Raw genomic sequence first — 19,269 nt, 5'->3', positions numbered from 1 at the left:
ATTTATAGGATGTAACAATACAAATTGTGTAAGCTAAGCTATCTTACTTTGCATCATTTGCGGCTTATTAAGGGGAATAATTTTCTCATAATGACGCATATACTTCATGATAATAATCACTTAGGAGTATGGAGTATGGGAGTTTATGTGTTTTGTTGTGGGGTCTTTAAATCTAAGCGTAATGTACTTCTAATTAATTAGGGTAATGACAACGCAGCTTTAATTAAGACTCATGTCTTAAACAAATCATCAATGCTCCGAAAATTGACTCTTGCGAATGGAAAAATCACATTTAGAGGCAATGACAGAGTCAAGAGTTGGAGTCAGCGGTGGCGAAAAAATCCAGAGGAGACAAAAGGGGTATTAGTATAGGGTAACCTCGAAAATTTTTCGAAACTTTTAACTAAAAACATCAAATTTATCCTGTGTTAGTAAGGGCGGGCGCCCTTGCTATCCCCTCTCACTCCAGCGCTGTTTAGATGGATTTATCCATAATACTGGATAGACCTGATTAACACAAAAAAAAAATATACGGTGTCACTTCTTTTATGAAAGTATTAATTAAATGTTTACTCATATAATTACATGGTATAGTTGTAAAGGACAAAGTGTATTTCAGGGTGACGATCAATTACATTAAACATGTGATTCAATATGAACAAATTAGTTGATAATGAGATAATTGTCACGTGTGTTTTATGATTGCTTGCCAATACAAATGTCTACCAAACGAGCTAAGACTTCTCCATCAAAGTCTTAATAGAACAAATTGGAATCAAATAATTCAGCAGAGGGTGAGGCCGGTAGCACGAGCTCCAAGGAATTGAACCCCGAGTAGGGTTCGAGATAAGTGTGTGGCCGAGGGATTAGGACAAACGTATGTATGCAGCATTTAAAAGCCGTCTCTAATGAAAACTGCATCAAGAATGATGCTGATAAAACATTTGTACAAAATGCTGCGGGCGCTGCGTGAGGCTTATCATGAGGGAATTTAACGATGTATTTGTATATAAGACCATAAAGTAGGCTTTACTCTACAACTGAATTGAGCTCGAGCTGAAATTTGAATGACATTTTCACAGATGTATTTAACAAAAATTGAGTTTCTTTACTTTAGGGGACTAAGATTAAATTAGACAAATGTTAAGCCCGGTGTAATCAAGAGTTCTCTATTTGCTGTATAGGTGCGCAAGGGTGAAAATGAAGAAGCCAGCCATCTGCATTAAAGAGAAAGCATTAGATTTTGGACCGAGATTAGTCGACTATGATACCCTAAAATGCACCACTGATGTCTAAAGTCAAACAAGAAGATCCAAAACATGATGTCACGGTAAACAACAGCCTTACAAAGAAAACAAGGCAAAAGAAAACTCAAAACTCTCTTTACCTGTTGGAGCTCCCAACCTTCTGCACTCCGGACCTCAAAAATCTGAACAAAGAAAAGGATTTTCAACCATCAGAAAGCCAACGAATAAAATTAGAGATACTCTTCCGCAGTTAACAGACTTACCTATCACTAAACATCTTTAAGGAACCAGAGATTAACACACGAGCATTGTTTCTTGCCTGCCATGGGCCAAAGGTAAGAGATGGTGAGAAAATAGCTTAGAATATTCCCAACTGAGATTATGTAGGATGCCTAACATGAGATTGGTTGATACTCGGAAGAAAGACAGATATCAAAGATAAACTACCTGAACCACAGAAACCAGTGAGATACTGGACCCAGTGAGCGATGGTGCATTAGCCAACGTTTTAGACGGATTGGAAGAATATGCTGATGGAGAAGCCGACAACACTTTCAGAACCTGCGAAAATTGCACTAAGGGATATAAGAAACTATAAGAAAAATGTCGCTTGATGATAAAGGTTGAGCACACTTCCACTACTTTAACACCAAATAGAGCATTCCTTACAAGATTGTTAGAAGGATTCACCGAATGACCAATTCCCTGGAAAAGTACTGGCGCCTACAACAAATTCATGTAAAACAATCATTCATCAAATAACTAGCAGATGAATAGTTAAGTGGTAGCTACAGAAGCAACATCATCCGTGTATATCCATGCCTATGCATCAAACTTGCCTCAATTTTCTTGCTCCCCAAAATGATATCTGATTCAACAAAGTTGTCACTAGCAACTAGTGTATGATCGCCTTCACTGCCTGACAGAGCATAGCTTGTGTGATCTATAACCATCGCTCCAGGGTCCTACAACTCCAAAACAGCCTAGTCAGTTAGTCAGTCCAAAAAGCCAGTGAACTAGTTGACATATAATTACAAAGCATGAATGACACCTGCAAAAAAAACCGACTGAACACTGTGTGCCTACCATAGACTTAGGGTGTGTTTGGATTGAGAGATTTGGAGGGAAAGGAAAGGGAGGGAGAGTAGGGGATTCAAAATCCTTTGTTTGGATAGCAAATAAGGGTGGAGGGAAATGGAGGGGGAGAGATTTGGAGGGATCTATTTTCCCTCCTCCAAGGCAAATCAAAATCTCTCCACAATAGGCAAGATTTGGAAGGAAATTGTATCCAAACACCCACATCTCATTTTCCCTCCTCTTCCCTTCCCTCCCTTTCTCTTCCCTCCCTCCCCCGCCCATCCCTTTGCCTCCACTTTTGCTATCCAAACACACCCTTTACACTGCAACATTCAGAGAACATGAACCAACAGAATGACGGGTTAAAGTAAAAATACTCTAACTGTACATGAAGCTTATTAATTTTTTCACAACATGATAGAAAACGGTAAGGTAATCAACAGCTTGAATTAACTAGTGCTACAGCGTGTTTCGACAGTCGTAAACTAATATAGCCAAAAACAGATGAAGACTCTGCCATTTCCGAAAGCTTGAAACTTTTTAGCAGTATAACTGCATTACTTGATATTATTTAACTGAAAAACAACTGAAACAACAAAAGAAAACGTCTTACTTCATCGAAATCGACACCACATTCAGTAGCAATCTCCCGAATAAAATCAGAAGAATTAACATCAAGCGCAACGATCAAATCTCTACCGGAATCAACAAAATCGAGCACAGCCGCCTGATTAATCGATCCTCCGAAACCTAAAAAACACAAAAATTCAAAATTTTTAACACTTAATGAATCAAATTCACGTAAAATTGATGAAAGAGATGGAGAGAAGGAAATTACGATCGACGGATGGAGCGAAGATGATAAGACCGTCATACAAGTATTGTCCGTAACGTTTCAAAGCAAGTTTTGGATCATCAGAGAGCTTGAAATCGAGGGAATAACCGCGAGATGAAAGGGAATTGAAGTAGATGTAATGAGATGATTTGATTGCGAAATCGTCGAGAAGGACTAAAATCCGGCGATCTGAAGGATTTTCCGGCGAAAATGAGAGTGATTTGGTTGAAATTAGGAGGATGATTGTGAGGATGATGATGGTTTTCGCCATTGTTGAGGTTTTTGAGTGTGGTTTTGTTGTCATACTTCCACAATTTGTTTTTGAGGTTTAAGAGTGACGACTTTTAGATGGTTCAATGACTCCAAGTGGTGTGCAGTGTGCACCAGAGTGCGATCGTCAAAATCTCACCCGATTTGTGTTGCTAATGGAGTATAAAATTTAGGATTAATGTATTAATGAGTCGATTTAGTACTTCGCTATAAAGTATGAGGTCAGGGATTCGATCGTGTTTATATCCATCTCTATGTAAATGGAGCAAATTCTTTGACCAGCTGGTTCTTTGAGAGAGTACACGCGGCGATGGAATTATATACTGTTGTCGACGGTCGACACCCCAGATTATACAAAAAGGAAAAAAAAAACGGGATTAGAGTAGAAATGTAGTTCGTTTGTATTTGGATTCTTCATTCAATTTTCATATCGATCATTGGTATTTTTATAGAGTTATAGTAATATTAGACGGAGTAGATGATTAAGAATAAAGTCATTGACATTATTGCTAATTTTGAACGGTCATATCGACTCTTGCGTGATGATTTTAAATCTTTGCATTTACCTTTTTCATTTGAAAGACTCATATAAGTTGATCATAAATAGAGAATCAATCTAATTATTTTTATTTTAACATCCCATATCACAAAACATAAATTCTCATTTAAGGATAATATCCGTCTTAAGTTTAAGATTATTCAAATACGTACCAAATTACATGGCAAATTGCCTAAAAAATGCCAAAATTTGTATCTTTATTGACATCATGGGGTAGTATTTGATTCGGCTTGAGCCTAAAACGGATAGTGACCTCTCAAGCAAGACCGACTCATCCAACAACTTGTAAATAATAACGCTTGGGTCCTTGCCTCCTTGGCATATAAAAGCAACAGAGTGCCTGGCCTTCTCTCCCGTTTCTCGTCCGTCTTCCCTGAAATTGTTCTCTCAATTCTTGACCTTATTAATCAGGTATTTACTACTCCCCTCCCTATTATTAATCCTTATTCAACAATCTCTTAGATTATTATACATGTATTTTTATTCAACTTCAACTTGTTTAAAACAATCGAGTTTCATCTGCGTTATTCTCATCTTTCTTTGCGATTTTTGATCACCGATTCCTGCTTTACATGTTTAATTTTCTATGCTCATTTATTTATTTATTAAATTCCTTGCTTCTTCCGGGTTTTCCCTTTTCCGCTTTGTATATTTTAGGATGCCCATTCACTTGTTTCGACTTTGGATGCTTTAATTTTAACCCTAGGATAAATCATCATGTAACTCAAGTATAGCAGTAAGAATGCTCTTATGATGCTCAAGTCTGAATTTTTCAGACTGTAAACAACCCAATTACTCGAACCGTGAATTGGTGTTACCGTGTTATTGCTGCAATTGATGGGAAAATAGCTTCTTTCACCTGCTTGTTTACCAAAATCTTAGGGAAAAGGGAGAGACTTTCTGTGTGTTGTCGTCTTTATGATTAAACATACAGATATTCTATTAAGTTCATTGTTGCCGCCTGCTGAATTGACTGTCTCATTGTGTTTTGCTCCTTTGCCGAAAGTTGATTTTCAGAATGTTAGTGGGGGAGACGACTTTCTGCAAGCAAACACGCAGTGAAGTTTGGTCTAAACCTAATTTGTATTAATGTTTATCTACAGTTCGGCATTGTCTTAAAGTGCATTGATTATGTAATTAAGTTCTTACCAGATATGGACAAGTCTTTCGGATCTTTTTACCTAGCATTGTTCGTCTTTGAGTTTTGTGTTACCTCAGCTATTTGAGATGACTGTTTTGTGGGATATGTATGGTATACATCGTAAAACATATACAGCTGGCAGCTTTTATTTTTGGTAATGTGTTTGCTTTACAAGTAGGATGGGATTTTAATCATATGTGCATCAGTTGGTCGTGGTAACGACTTATCTATGTAATTGTGCATTTTATTTGCGGTGGCGGTTTTGATGCCGTCTTTCTGAAGGAATTTCTTATGTGAACCAATAGATCAGACATCTTCTTTGCTCCAAAATGTGCTTTCTCGTAGATCTAATTTGACATATTCTAAAATACTGCAGGGAAGATGATCAATCTTTTCAAGGTAAAAGCAAAACAGAGAGAAAATGCTGAGAATCTTAATGGAAAGACGCATGTCAAGAAGCAAACAGCTGGAGAATTACGCGTACACAAAGGTATATTAACTATTCAGACCTTATATTTCAAAGGTGCGAGCTTTTTAAAGGCGATGAAGCGAAGACATACACCTTATATACATAATACATAAGAAGTGTAGAATCACATTTTTCCTAACAAATTTGTATTTTCGAAATAAAAAGTTGTGCATAATATCTTTTATTTCATTTTTTAACCGTAGTTCTTTTGATTCTTATTAGCCCTTTCCTTTTACACCATTATTGTCGCCTTTTACTTCTTCACATATTAACCCACTCTAAAGTTTTTAAAATAGAATCTTCTCTATTGAAAAATACAATTTTGTTTGCTGAAATAGCGTGCTTTGTGTGCATGAGGCACGTACCTTTACCTTGCTCATTGTGCCTTGTTGCCACGAGCGGTTGGTGTGCTCGTCACCTCTTGCCTTTTAAAACTAAGGTGAGTCATTTCCGACTACTTCTTTCTCCATGCTGGACTCTATGGATGAAATGTACGGATGTACCTCACAGAGAAGTGGAGAGCCCAAGTAAATTGTTAAAGTTCAACCTATGGTGTTGTGGCCTTGAGCTAACTACACGCAGATTAGAATTTTGCATGGAAATTTGTAAGTAATTGCATGCTGCGGACAGTGCGGAGGCTAGAATTTCAAAGCTTTAAATGGAAGTTGTTCATCAAATTCTATACTGACAACCGTTTGTGGCTTGTAGTTACTTCCGTTTCTTTTTGCTAAGTCTTGGATCACTTTCTTTGTAGTGTCCTAAGTTCCTCTTCTTTTTTATTATTTTCTTTCTGGTGGCTGCACGTTTGCAACTTATAAGCACCTCTTTTTAATCAGATTTATTTTTGTTTTAGACGTGATATAACCTTGCTTTGTTCACTTTGACCTGTTGAAGCTTTAAAATATAGTAGCTCCCTGCCTCTCTAACGTTTCAGCATTATTTTTGTTGTAGATATCAGTGAACTGAACCTTCCAAAGTCCTGTAACATATCATTTCCTAATGGAAAGGACGACCTCATGAACTTTGAAGTCACTATACGTCCTGATGAGGGATATTATATGTAAGTACATAATCTATCAAGCATTTTAAATATCTCTAGGTTGCCTATGATATTGATCGAATTCGATGTCAGACCTATCATTTAATACTACCACGACCACATTATATATCTCGAGAATGCTCTATTTTGTTTCCTTTTCCTGCGTCAGGTGCCTATTATCTTGAGAGGCCCTGTGTTTCTTTTACCTTTATTTCCTTTCTTGTATATGATTTTCAAACACGGTTGAGGGCTCGTATATACAAACTTTTATAAGGGGGGAACGAAAAGAGTGAGCGAAAGCTTTTGTCGTCTTGGTTTTTAGTGTATTTAACAAATTGGGTTCTGCTTATCTACTTGAGGTTCGAAGATAACTTTAATTTTGGGGAGGGACTTTTTTGCAGGGGCGGTGTATTTGTGTTTTCCTTTCAAGTTCCGTCTGTCTACCCCCATGAGCCACCAAAGGTCAAGTGCAAAACTAAGGTAAGTACTAATGTCATGGATAATTGCCTTTTTTGCTTGAACATTGGTAGTCGATTCCATTGCATGTTTTTTTTACGGTGTATGACACTGGCAGGTGTACCATCCTAACATCGACTTGGAAGGGAATGTATGCCTTAATATTTTAAGAGAAGACTGGAAACCTGTTCTGAACGTAAATACAATCATCTATGGCTTGTATCATCTCTTCACGGTACTGACATTTACCTAGATTTGCAAAGGCCTGTGAGTTGTTTCATGTGTTTGTGGTCTTGATCTGGATGTTTTCTATGTAAACAGGAACCAAATCATGAAGATCCGCTCAATCATGATGCTGCTGCTGTGTTGAGAGATAATCCGAAATTGTTCGAGTCCAATGTAAGAAGAGCAATGGCAGGGGGTTATGTGGGGGAGACATTGTTCCCAAGGTGTCGTTCTTAAGGGTTCTATGGTAAGTTTTTCATAGAAAGGGCTACTTGTCCCAAATATGTAACTGTTCCCCAGAAATGTACTTGGATCCTCTGGTATACTTTGTGCTGCATCATGAAATCTGACTAATGGGTTGATATCTTTTGCGAGTTTAATGTACTAATTGTGAAATACACTCTTCTGTCCATTGACAAGGAGATTGTGTCATTTGAATCTTGATTTTGCGAATATCATGTACTTGGATGATCAACCATGTCTTGTCAAGACGATCCGTATGGCTGGAAACTAGGCATACCATCTCTAGGTATCAGGAGTGATCAACATAACTTTTGCGTCCATGCTCCTAGATATTGCTTGAGCTGTCTATTATATACGGAGTATAATCTTCAAATTTGGTAATCTGATACTCCCTCCGTCCTAGTCATTTTTTACCTTTTTTGTTCATTGTGAGAGATATTTTAATCAAAGGTAAACAAATGTATGGACGAAGGGAGTAGTAACACCTAGGTGACTGTTAAAACGAGGTAATCTTGTCAACAAGAATTCATCAACATTTCCCGACCACCTCGACTCTGGATTTTGGTTACTAAGATGGTAATATAAACGAACTCTCTTGCACAGGTAATGTCAACTGTTGTATGTTTTGAGTTTTTTTTAACGTCGTTTTAGGTAGTGTGGGATTTGTGCATGACATATGACTGCGACTCTTCCCGTCAGAAGCGAATGAAGGAAATCGTCTTGCACGTGAATTAACCTTGAAATTAGTCGTCTTTAGGCTTTCCTGGTAGACAGTGTGCACCTAGGTTGCACGGACACGCCTAGTTTTGAGTGTTCCCGTGTCGGACACCGTGTCGGACACCTGAAAACGTTCTGGACACGCCTTGAACCGTGTCCCCGTTTTTTATGTTAAAAGAAAACGTGTTGGACACGGTCCAATATGGTTGGACACGGCCCGTGTCCGATGGACACACCAAATAAGCAATTTTAAAATCAAAATCTCATTTTATCAGTTATCACGACATCTCACTTTTCCATTTTTCCCTTACATCTTATTTCTCCCCTTGTTTCTCTTGCATTACAACGCCTTCCAGCCTCCCCTCGCCTGAGTCCGGCCACCGTTAGCCTTCCCTTCGCCGCCAGCAACCTCTCTCGCCATGTATCTTGCTTTTTCATTTTCCCCTAATTTCTCAATCTATGTTTTATTTCTATATTAATCTCTATATATATTATACATAATAATAAGTTTCTAAATGATCAAAATCAATCGTTATAATGATTATTATTGTTGTTGTTATTAAATTTGGGGGTTTTAAATTTGGAGATTATTGTAGATTTTTCTGAAGTTAGGGTTTGTTTCATTTAGGGGTAATTTTCAGAAGCGAATAACTGAGTTGTTATTTCGACTTACCGAAAGAAGTTTAATGAATAATTACAATGGTGCAAAGGATGATCCGTGAACTCCCTTTTTTTCAGCTTTTGGTGAGCATTGTTTGTTCAACTTATTTCTGGTGCCTTTTAATGTTAATATATTTTGCGGAAAATATTCGGTTTGATAACTATGGCGAATAGTATTGTAAGAGTCGAATTTGGGTTTGTAATTTGGAACCTTTGATACTTTTTATTTTATTTTGTAAGACTTGAATGCTTATTTAAATTTGGGTTTGTAATTTGGAAATTTGTAGTTTTTAATTAAGACATGTTGATTTTAACGTATAAGACATTAATCTTGATTGTCATTTTACGATTTTGTGGCCTTTAAATGACCAAAGTTTAGATGTTGGTTATAAAGTTCTTCAAATTCCCTTTATTTTAATATGTATATTGATTTTTTTTTGCCGTGTCCGTGTCCTAAAAATTTTCAAGTACCGTGTCGCGTGTCCGTGTCGTGTCCGTGTCCGTTTTCGTGCAACCTAGGTGTGCACACAAAATAATAGTCCTTTTAGGATCAGTCACGGATTTCATCAAAGCCCGGTTTCTTCCTTTGGTGCCTATGGCGGAGCACCCTTGCCCATGGCATACCTTTGATGCACATATGAAGATTTTAATGCAACATGAAGAGCCATGACTTGCGTCTAGCGATTGTTTTCATGTTTATCCATCGCACATAATACTCGCAAACAAGTCTCAACCTAGTACCTTACTATATGCATCTAATGCATGCATAGTTGAACAAAGGATTATAAGCCTCATAGTGAACACACTTGCAAAGAGACAGTTCTTTGTGCAGGAAGTACAGAATTCAGACAGTTTGGGCAAAAGCAAACACAAGATGACTGCTTAGAAAAACTCAGTAAAGCCGAAACACGCTCTCATACAACAAACCGAAATGGCGAGGTGCCACATTTAAACTCACTCCCTAACATCTATGCACAATGACATTGCACCGCTTAGTACTCCCTGACACATTTAACTCTTTGGAAAGGCGAGAGCTTTTCTGGTCAATCTTGGTCTTCAAAGATATCCGGTCTGGTCCTAGTTAGCTGCCAGGGTGGTAGGCATCCGCTATAATGTGTGTGTAGAAACAGGGATGAAATTTCGTCCTCCTTACGTGACATTGACAAGGATGAAAAGCAGTTGAATGGCCGTAAATGTTTAGTTTCACATTCAAAGACTTGGCTCTCAAATACTTCAAGTTCGGGTTCTTGTATAGTCGTCACTTTCAGACTGTCTGGTAATATGCAGTTGCACACTGAGCCTGCCCAAGCATTGAAACACAGATCATCCCAATGACACGGAAATTACCCTCACAGAGAGGAAGAGTAAGAAATACAGCATAACATACCTATTCTTGCGAGTCGATTAACCCATCTAGGGATTCTTCTTCCTGTTAACTTGTTGCAAATATCGTCACAGAAGTGGTTGCAGTTTTTAATGATTAGGTGATACATATCACCATAATAATTTCTAGATTGTTGCTTCATGAACTCTCTCACTTCGGTAGGATCTAATGTCGTCATTCCCATGAAGATTGCCTTTCTGAACTTAAACCCTGGACATTGTCGAGGTTCAACCTCAAAGACACCGCTAGTGGGGTAGTCGTGAGCGCCAAAAGCATATTCTGAACCATGAACTGTCAAAAACAACAAAGGAACACTATGTTCAACTAACTTATGATGCGCATGCCCGACTTCCTAAACTTGAGAATATAGCATACAAAATTACTAACCTTCAACACCGGTGTGAAAAATACCAAGGCCTGCCCAATACATGTAGCCATTGACAGGAGTCAAGTCATAGACATTAAGGTAGACTGGAGTGAAGCCGGAGGTGCTATCTGCTGATTTCACCTTAGCGAACAGACAAAATCGAGAGGCAAACTTGCCTTTTCTGCGTGCAGTCTTACCAGTCATGTCTTCGGTGAGGCTGGAACCTATGAGACAAGAAACACCTTGATGTGTAGTTCCAACCTGGAATTGAGTGCCATAAGAAAACCATTGTCAAAGGAAAAACAACATGTGAACAATTAAGCATTTACCTTCCATATGACCGTCATTCCTATATATAGTGCTCAAGCAACTTACTGAATCTCTGATGTGCAAACAAATTGGAACTAAGTGTTTGAAAAACAAACAATGCCAACCATTTAAAACACAGCCAAACCGTCACCTTCGAGGCTATGACCTCAGCTTCTTAGTTTAAATATCTCTACCATAGAATAGATTTCATTTAATCACCTTACCCTGCAGTTTGCGGGAGCCCTTGAAGTACTGGGGGTCTGGGATAATGTTATTGTCGTTGTTATGTCTAGACTTTATCAAACGAATCAACAAAATGTTTTGTAGACTCACATATGCTGATATGCGAGTCTACAAAACGTAAGCAGAAACACCTACAAAATGCGAAGCTAAGAAGAGCATACCAGTAAAATCTCAAACAAATGTCAAAGAAAGGTTCTAATCAAGTTATCAACCACAGTTTTGGATCCCAAAAGGTGTGAATATATAGTTCAAACAAGGTAAAACTAGTGTCGGGGCCTCATTATTGTCAATATTGACATTTCTGTATATCACAAGAAGGAAAATGAGATGACGCCATCCTCTCACATCTACCATGTAGGGACAACTAAGACGATATACCCTATAATAAACATGTGAGAGGGTGGTACCAAGAGTCGGTAACACCTGGTGACGCCCTATCATTGACCCTACCGAAAAAATACAAAGTTGATGCATTTGGATCAATTATTGTAAGGGAAACATGAGATATATGAAAAGAATCTTAATTTCCCTGGAAAAAAAAACATGATTAATCATCTGAAATTCACAAATTAACCAAGAAAAAGCAAGCAGCATATCCCAGAAGAAGATTAACAATACCAATGTTACAGCAGGTAAATTCCCAGAAAATGCAGTTAAAATGTAGATTAACCCAAACAAATCACATCATTAAAATCCCAGTTACAAAAAAAAAGCAAAACCAAGATGAACCATTTAATCCAAGAAAAAGAATTGTATAATGAATGAAAAAAATACAAGAAAAATTGCTAAATTTTCACATGATTATAAATTTATACCACCAAATATCAACAATTACAGACAATATTATAAATTTATGAATTACCCAATTGAGAAAATGTAAAAAAGAAAAAAAAAATCACCTAAAAAATGTTAAAGGAAGAACCACCATCAAAGTTGAAAAGAAACGCCTGGTTATCAGCAGCAGCAGCTTTGTACAAATTCACCCGCCATTTCTTTTATTCTTGTTTTTGGGTTAAAATTATTTGGATAATATTAATATTATTATAATATTATAATAGTGAGTAGAGTTATTGTGAATCAAAGAAACCACCACACATTTTGCTGACAAATTTTAACAAGGCTGTTTTTAGCACCTGCAATTTATCTCCTTTATTTCTTTATTAAAAGCTACACCTTCAACAAATAATAAAGCTGGGAAAACAATATAGATTAATATAGTAACTGTCTCTACAGTTAATTGTTAATTAATGTTAATAAATGGAGTACGGACGATTGATAACTCTATGAGGACTATGACTGTGTGTTAGATGTGAGAGAACGTAGAGATGGAAGCGGATACGCGGGTCGTTGGGTTGGCACGTCCCCGGACAGCCCATGACCCATTTTAAAACGACATAGGAATTGACATGGCCAAACACAGTACGATATGTCGTGGGCCATGTTTAGGCCGAAGTTATCACGTAACACCTTAATCGTGATTATTATCTCACTAAACATCCATATATTATTAATTATTCCCAAATTGCTCATAACTCCCAGTAATAATTATCACCGGATTTTACGCTTCCACTGGTAGGGTCTTACTCGTTCACTACTCTCTTAAATCTCGAATAGTCATTTCAAACCAGCAATCACTTATTCCTAAATAACGAGTATACTTCACATCTTCGAATGAAAAAATTATTCTAATATCATCTCCCGTAATTTAGTTTCACTTTGTTAATTCTTTATATATATATCTCAAGTGTCAATGCAGATTAAATACTTGAGTAATTTACGTTATTAACTTAAATCATCTATTTACTGGAACGGACCGAATAATTAATACTACATCCACATAATTGGAGCATTTAAGTGAAATTTCATTCAATTTCCACAAAGGAAAATCATCCTTTGTTTGTACAATAGTACTATTGTGCAATTTCCTAAGAAATTTGGAGTCAACAAGATTCAAAGACAATAATAATTAGAAAGAGAAGGCATGCAATTATAGAAATGACAAAAAGCAAAGTTGGCTTCGCTTTTGTCTGCTTTGCTTCACTGTCACCTGATTTTGTTCTTTCCATGATTGACTTCATTTTCCTCTGATGGCGCTCTTTTCTATACGGTTTGAACCATCATACGTCACTTTTTCTTCTTGCTCCTGGACTTGGGCCTTAGCCCATATGTAGGCTCATATTGTCATGCCAATGACTTTCAACCCAACCCAAACATGGACCCGAATGACTCGAATTGGCCATAAAGTCAGCTACATTATTAGGCTGACCAAAACAATGAGTATACTTCACATCCTTGAACGAAGAAAGTTCGATTCTGATATAAACAATAATAGAAGAAATTTCCGAAACATATAAGCAATAGTTATTAGAGGTGAATACATCTTAACATACGAGTATACGACTCCTCAGAAGTTTGGAGCATTTCATGAAACATAAAGTTACTACTGTACAGTGTACATCATTGTTAACCTATTTACAGAGCTATACAAAATTACACTAAGCGTCCTAAGAGTCCCAAGTATCATTATTAATCTTCATCATCGGATTCAGAACTTTCTTCCTCTTCTTGATCGGATGGACCTTCAATACCACGACCACTGCCCCTTAGTGTCCGATAAACTGTTCAGATCGAGCAAACGTCATGTACAGGGAACACGAGAGAGAGAGAGAGGTAGTAATAATTCATAATTTAGATATAAAAGCGTAATATTCTAAAGGAGTACCAGATATATATGTGCATACCTGTAGCAAGAATACGGCTCATGACTTTCTTTAAAAATCGGAACTGTGCTTCATATGAAGTTGCAAGTTTAGTCTGCAAGTCCACAAAACAGTTATTTATCAGTATTCCCAGCCAGAGCCAGCTAATAACTCGTTATGCTAGGTTGAGATAATGATGAAACACAGCTAGGATAATCTCCTTCGGGTACGGAAGGCAATTTAATGGATTGACCCCTCCCAAGTTTGGCTTTTTGATTCGCAAGAGTCGGGAATCGAACCCCTGACCACTTTTTTAAGAGATGAGAGCCTTTACCACTCACACCAGCCAACTTTGGTATGTAATCTCCAATATAAGTGTACTAAATAACAACAGTACGCGTGAAAAGAGTTGTGATAGATCTAAAATCTATACAATTTCGACTATACAAGGTGAAGGAAGATCTATTTGTTACTGAGATTTCAACACTAAGTCAGTATCCGCACATTAATCAGCAAGAGATAAAGGAATGTTCAACAAATATAGACCAAACCAATTTTAAATTCTTACCAAATGGTAATCCATAAATCCCACAATGTGATCAAGTGTAGCTTGATGTCTCAAGAGGAAAGGACGTAGATGGTTCATGTAGAGTTGAGTTGCCCCCTGCAATAGACAATAATTGATAAGCTATTCTTGCCTACCCAAAAACCCGCATTAATTCCCACATAATTCCAACAATCCCACACTAAACATGATCTCGACCAGAGAGAACCTGTCAAAAGGAATATAGTATGGAGCTTACATCGGTCGAAGGAAGTTGTAGCCAAACAAGGAAAGCAAATTTCATGTGGTAGTAGTAGGGCAACCTAATAAAAACCAGACAAGAAACACTTTAGTTCACATAAACTCATAACACAAAAGATAACATAAAGGCAATACTCCTAAATAGGCAATACAAAAATCAGATTTTAGGAGTAAATTCAACTGACACAATGTCCAAGGATGGTATCACATGTCTAAATTTGATGATTTTTGTACGCATTTCCGACGGCATCAAGGGAGACGGCGTGAGATTCGACTGAAAATATGTCTATATTGTATCATAGGAATGCAAAATGAACATGGTGATCATAATTATTTTCAAAATAACCAATTAAACGGTGTATATTGTATACTGTCCTATTCCACATGCTCGTGCTAGGGGTATGGTGGGTTGAAAAACGGCTAGACGATTAAAGGGGATAGCCATGTGGCACCAAAACAGTCATAGTGAATATAAGTAGGTGCTGAGAAGCTACACTCAATTCGACTCGGTTGCTCGAGATAGTCCGAGACTACCACATTGAAAGGCTATATAATACACGCCCACGGTGGCTTTTTGAAATACTATTTTGAAATCGCTCCAAGCATCACCATGGGCTTCTTAAGGACGTGTTGTGAACAGAAGTCACTTTTCAAGAGATTTAATGAGCTTTGTTTTTGAAACCTAAACAAAAGAAACAATGAAAGAAGCCAAAATAAGTCAAATCCCCTGATCCATATGGAGAATTTCCCTTCACTTCAACCTCTCCATATTTTCTCGAGTTTTCATTAATCCCTCCCAATTTAATCTTTGTTATGCTTGCCAAGCAGGAAAAAAATCAAATCCTCCCACCAAGACAACAACAACAACATTACCCCAGTGCCTCAATGGCTCCCATCAAATCCTCCCACCAAGAATTGAAAAAAAAAAAAATTGATTCAGTGGAAACCAAAGTTTATATTTAACAGAAAACATACAGCATGGAAAATATAGGGGACAACTTTATGTAATAAAAGAGTGTCAACTTTCTGAAAATTACCAGTGAATAAGCTTGTCAGTGATAGCTTCAGCAACCGTAAATGAACCAAATGCTGCATCATATCAACCAAAGGGTTACAATATAAATGTGCAGAAGACCCCACTAGGATGACAAAACCAAAGAGATATACAAAGAAGCTTAAATCTAGAGACAAGAAACATGACCATTTTTTCTTTAAAAAAAGGATTTTTAAGCATACAACTCAAGACCGTGAAAGGCACTAACAATCTCATTGCACCCAACAATCAGTAATCAGAAGGTTGCCGTAACATAAAAAGAGATATAACATGGATAATTAGCCAAAAGATCAAAATCCTAGAATGTAGTAGCACATAGAACAAATGTTGGTAATTTAAGTGTAATTTCCGGTTCATTTTAGCGTATTTAAGTTTGGTTCGTAGATGGGTAAGTTCGTGATAATATAATGCACGTTCGGGTAGTACGGACTGTACGCTAGCATAATTATTTACGAACTTACGGTATAGTTTTCATTTGAACAACTATGACGGGGGGCTCAGGGGCAATGCCCGGGAAACTTTGACGGGTTTTAATTCCCGCAACAGAAATTAAATATGTCAGAATTTGTGAAAAGTTGTAACTTTTCACAAATACATTCCCCCTGTAGCTTTTCATATCTATATAAATAGACATGGATTGAAGATGCTTGCAACATAGAAAAACAATCTTGTCTTCTGCATCATTGAACGATTAACAAACTACACATAAAATACTTCTGAATTACATCTTTGATTCTTGTGCCAGAAAACAGAGGACACCATGTTATCTCAATAGGAAGTTCGGTATAACCCTGGCACTAATATAGGGTCGAATTGTTCTATTAGGAAAGCGAAGTCGATTCGGTGTGGTTTATTATTGTCAATTCCTGTTTTGTGCATACTCAATTTCCTAACAAAGTGGACACTTCATCTGGATTTTAGACCTTAACTTGCAATGAACAGCTTAGAATTCAAAATATAACAAAGCATCACAAATCAAACATACGAACAAATAGGAGCATCACCAATGCAGAGAACATGTCAAAAAGTTTGAAACTTGCACAAATAGCAGCTTTAATGGATAGTGAAGGTAGCTAACATAAGTTTCCTATGTCTATTTTGTGCCATTACATCACTGGATACAACATAATGAAGGAAAGTCGGGCACACAAAACAATGGATAACATTACAGAGAGGACTAGAGAAGGATCAAGGGGAAGCCGAAGCACCAAAATTACCACACTTCCACGGTTCCACCAAGGTTTGTATCAAGGACAAGGGACCAGTAATCACTAGGTGATAAATGATAAGGATGTCATATATGCTACTAACCTGCCCAGTAAACGAGACACCTTTGCTGTTCATCTGGATCCTTCCTCTCAATAGCTTTAAATGTCGAATACACAGGCAGCACAACCCCCACTGAACAACTGAATTAGACTGAATTAGGAAATGTGCATACTCATAATTGCAACGATATCAATAGTAATATGCCTTACACCAACAGCTTTTTTTTTAATATAAGTTTATCTAATGAAGGAATAATGAATAGATTTAAGAGTAGTCCGTCCTATTAGAATCTTCCCAAGATAAATGCATGGTAAATTGGTGATGCGACTTTACCATCAAGTTGTAGTTTGTTCACTAATTTCCATTACCATAATTATGCAAGGTAATAGTTGATGAGGAAAATAAAAGAGGATAGTTCATTAGATGCTAAAGAAGGACCATTACGGTGGGAATACAAATGAGAAATTTTAGCTACTTTATCCACAAAATCTCATTATTAATCCTCCGTTTTATGACCTCACACCAAAAGGGCCAGAAAATATACTTTTTGTCTTAGGTTCTAAATGATTATACAAATGTTAAAAGTTGAAAATACTGATTCAGACTAACCAAGCTGTTCGGACAACTATGTTTGAACCAGGCGGAGAAAGAAGCAATCGCAACCCAACCTGCATCAACATATCCTCTTGAAAAATTGTAAACTCATACATCCACAAACTGGCCGACTTTTTTTAGTCGTAAGAAAATAAAGTACAACCACCAACAGACACAGACACAAAAACCCATAAGATATAAAATTAAGAAACTACAACTATTACTTCCAGGAATTGTTCAGCCACAACGAGTGTCATTTTAAGAAAGATAACTCTACATAAACCACCCTAATCCTCCATCCCAGAACCTAAGTTAAGAACTTTGACACGCTCATAGATTCAGACCAAGTATGGAAAAATTCGCAGAAAGTGGAGACTCTAAATCCAAAACATCAAATTGAAGCCTACACTTGGACCGCCACATCTTCATTATCCGACTACCTCCTATCATTCTACCGGACTACATAACATGCAAGTACTAACAAAAAAAATCAAGAAACCTCAACCACCAAACATGGAAATGCATATCTGGGTGTGCTGATACTACTATCTCCCATCATTCTACCGGACTACATTACATTCGTCATCCTATAAAAAAAAACGGACTTGGTGTATCAAATAAATCACTACACATGTAAAAGCATATCTTGGTGTATCCTGGTGTGTTGATACTACCTTAAAATTTCCAGCCCTACATAAAATTCCTGACTACGCCACTGCCTCCTAGTCTCCTACCATATCGGAAAACACATACTCTGCATTATCATAGACAATCTACATTCAAATGAAAGTGGCATCAAATTTTTCGATAGGAATGATGTTGCAGTGGGTTCAACCAAGGTTTCTTATCGAAAAACACATACTCTGCACTATCATAGACACATGTAGTCGGTTCCACCAAGGTTTGTTATCATGTTTTTCAACAAAAACATCCAAAGAGTATTAGTGAACTCAATTACAACATCAAAAGACACAAACTTTCAACAAAATTAACAAAAAGGCGCAAACTTTCTCAATGTTGGGCATGTTCCTCGTTTCAATATTAAAGCTAACAGTAATTCAATCAGAATCCCACTACATGTATGAACAATAGCATAAAATACAAATACAATCCATAATTATAGAGAAGCAAAATCATAATCTGCTCAGAAAATTGGGGAAAATCCAAAAATAAAAACAAGAAAGAAAGAGATTACCTCAAGAGGATGGCTTGATCCCATGAAAGCCATCGAAATTAAAGGGGAAATTTTGCGAAATTAGGGATTTGAAAGTGCTTCAAAATTGGGTTACAAAGAAAGGAAAGATGTTGAAATTAAAATAAACTTCCCTGCAAATCATTCCGTTATTTTTAACGAGATCATTAATTACGAAAACCTCCCTGTAAATTAATTAACGAAAACATTAATTTTTTTTTGGATTTATTTATAATTAATTAGTAAATTAATCGGGTCGAAATAGAATAGAGGGGTGATTTTGGATTTTGGACCCGATATAGATGAAGTTTATGTTTTAGGCTTGCGAACAATTGAGTCCGAGAGTTAGTGGGCTGAGTTTTTGTAAATTTTTGCACATATTGTTCATAGTTATTTGATTTGCGGGTTGGATGAT

General features: G+C 37.0%; 4 protein-coding genes across 6 annotated transcripts; 1 reads left to right on the top strand and 3 right to left on the bottom strand.

Moving 5' to 3' along the window:
* Positions 1-982: 982 nt before the first annotated feature.
* LOC141648502 (dolichyl-diphosphooligosaccharide--protein glycosyltransferase 48 kDa subunit-like) lies at positions 983-3,583 on the bottom strand. The gene is made up of 8 exons (XM_074457206.1): positions 3,163-3,583; positions 2,938-3,074; positions 2,087-2,212; positions 1,917-1,970; positions 1,695-1,808; positions 1,511-1,566; positions 1,388-1,429; positions 983-1,217 (listed from the first exon to the last, which is right to left on the bottom strand). Exons 1-8 carry the CDS (start codon positions 3,461-3,463, stop codon positions 1,133-1,135), a joined length of 915 nt encoding a protein of 304 aa, XP_074313307.1. The 5' UTR covers positions 3,464-3,583; the 3' UTR covers positions 983-1,132.
* Positions 3,584-4,256: 673 nt separating this feature from the next.
* LOC141648504 (NEDD8-conjugating enzyme Ubc12-like) lies at positions 4,257-7,793 on the top strand. Its single transcript, XM_074457210.1, has 6 exons — positions 4,257-4,399; positions 5,506-5,619; positions 6,550-6,658; positions 7,039-7,117; positions 7,212-7,328; positions 7,415-7,793. Exons 2-6 carry the CDS (start codon positions 5,511-5,513, stop codon positions 7,553-7,555), a joined length of 555 nt encoding a protein of 184 aa, XP_074313311.1. The 5' UTR covers positions 4,257-4,399; positions 5,506-5,510; the 3' UTR covers positions 7,556-7,793.
* A 1,930-nt stretch (positions 7,794-9,723) lies between these two features.
* On the bottom strand, positions 9,724-12,425 carry LOC141648503 (deSI-like protein At4g17486). Of its 3 annotated transcripts, none has more exons than XM_074457207.1 (4): positions 12,141-12,425; positions 10,710-10,950; positions 10,326-10,613; positions 9,724-10,238 (listed from the first exon to the last, which is right to left on the bottom strand). In XM_074457207.1, exons 2-4 carry the CDS (start codon positions 10,891-10,893, stop codon positions 9,982-9,984), a joined length of 729 nt encoding a protein of 242 aa, XP_074313308.1. In that variant the 5' UTR covers positions 10,894-10,950; positions 12,141-12,425; the 3' UTR covers positions 9,724-9,981. The 3 variants fall into 3 exon arrangements, with proteins under 3 accessions (XP_074313308.1, XP_074313310.1, XP_074313309.1); XM_074457209.1 differs by lacking the exon at positions 12,141-12,425 and adding an exon at positions 11,403-11,451; XM_074457208.1 differs by lacking the exon at positions 12,141-12,425 and adding an exon at positions 11,223-11,323.
* Positions 12,426-13,579: 1,154 nt separating this feature from the next.
* Positions 13,580-19,184, bottom strand: LOC141648501 (HVA22-like protein k). The gene is made up of 8 exons (XM_074457205.1): positions 18,858-19,184; positions 17,678-17,736; positions 17,111-17,208; positions 15,783-15,834; positions 14,744-14,807; positions 14,509-14,604; positions 13,983-14,055; positions 13,580-13,859 (listed from the first exon to the last, which is right to left on the bottom strand). Exons 1-8 carry the CDS (start codon positions 18,888-18,890, stop codon positions 13,768-13,770), a joined length of 567 nt encoding a protein of 188 aa, XP_074313306.1. The 5' UTR covers positions 18,891-19,184; the 3' UTR covers positions 13,580-13,767.
* Positions 19,185-19,269: the final 85 nt, after the last annotated feature.

This window comes from Silene latifolia, chromosome 3, assembly GCF_048544455.1.
Source record: "Silene latifolia isolate original U9 population chromosome 3, ASM4854445v1, whole genome shotgun sequence".
Taxonomy (NCBI): domain Eukaryota; kingdom Viridiplantae; phylum Streptophyta; class Magnoliopsida; order Caryophyllales; family Caryophyllaceae; genus Silene; species Silene latifolia.
The sequence above is the reverse complement of the archived record's forward strand: the minus strand, read 5'-3'. Positions and strand labels throughout refer to the sequence as shown.

Coding starts and splice junctions, on each gene's coding strand:
- LOC141648502 (XM_074457206.1), bottom strand. CDS start 3,463: ATGACAACAAAACCACACTCAAAAACCTCAACAATGGCGAAAACCATC. Junction 3,075..3,162: donor CTTCGCTCCATCCGTCGATC/GTAATTTCCTTC, acceptor TGTGTTTTTTAG/GTTTCGGAGGATCGATTAAT. Junction 1,218..1,387: donor AAGGTTGGGAGCTCCAACAG/GTAAAGAGAGTT, acceptor TCTTTAATGCAG/ATGGCTGGCTTCTTCATTTT.
- LOC141648504 (XM_074457210.1), top strand. CDS start 5,511: ATGATCAATCTTTTCAAGGTAAAAGCAAAACAGAGAGAAAATGCTGAG. Junction 7,118..7,211: donor AGGTCAAGTGCAAAACTAAG/GTAAGTACTAAT, acceptor TGACACTGGCAG/GTGTACCATCCTAACATCGA. Junction 7,329..7,414: donor GCTTGTATCATCTCTTCACG/GTACTGACATTT, acceptor CTATGTAAACAG/GAACCAAATCATGAAGATCC.
- LOC141648503 (XM_074457207.1), bottom strand. CDS start 10,893: ATGACTGGTAAGACTGCACGCAGAAAAGGCAAGTTTGCCTCTCGATTT. Junction 10,614..10,709: donor TTTTCACACCGGTGTTGAAG/GTTAGTAATTTT, acceptor TGTTTTTGACAG/TTCATGGTTCAGAATATGCT. Junction 10,239..10,325: donor TAATCGACTCGCAAGAATAG/GTATGTTATGCT, acceptor ATGCTTGGGCAG/GCTCAGTGTGCAACTGCATA.
- LOC141648501 (XM_074457205.1), bottom strand. CDS start 18,890: ATGGCTTTCATGGGATCAAGCCATCCTCTTGAG. Junction 17,737..18,857: donor GATCAAGCCATCCTCTTGAG/GTAATCTCTTTC, acceptor ATGTTGATGCAG/GTTGGGTTGCGATTGCTTCT. Junction 17,209..17,677: donor ATAGTTGTCCGAACAGCTTG/GTTAGTCTGAAT, acceptor AGTCTAATTCAG/TTGTTCAGTGGGGGTTGTGC.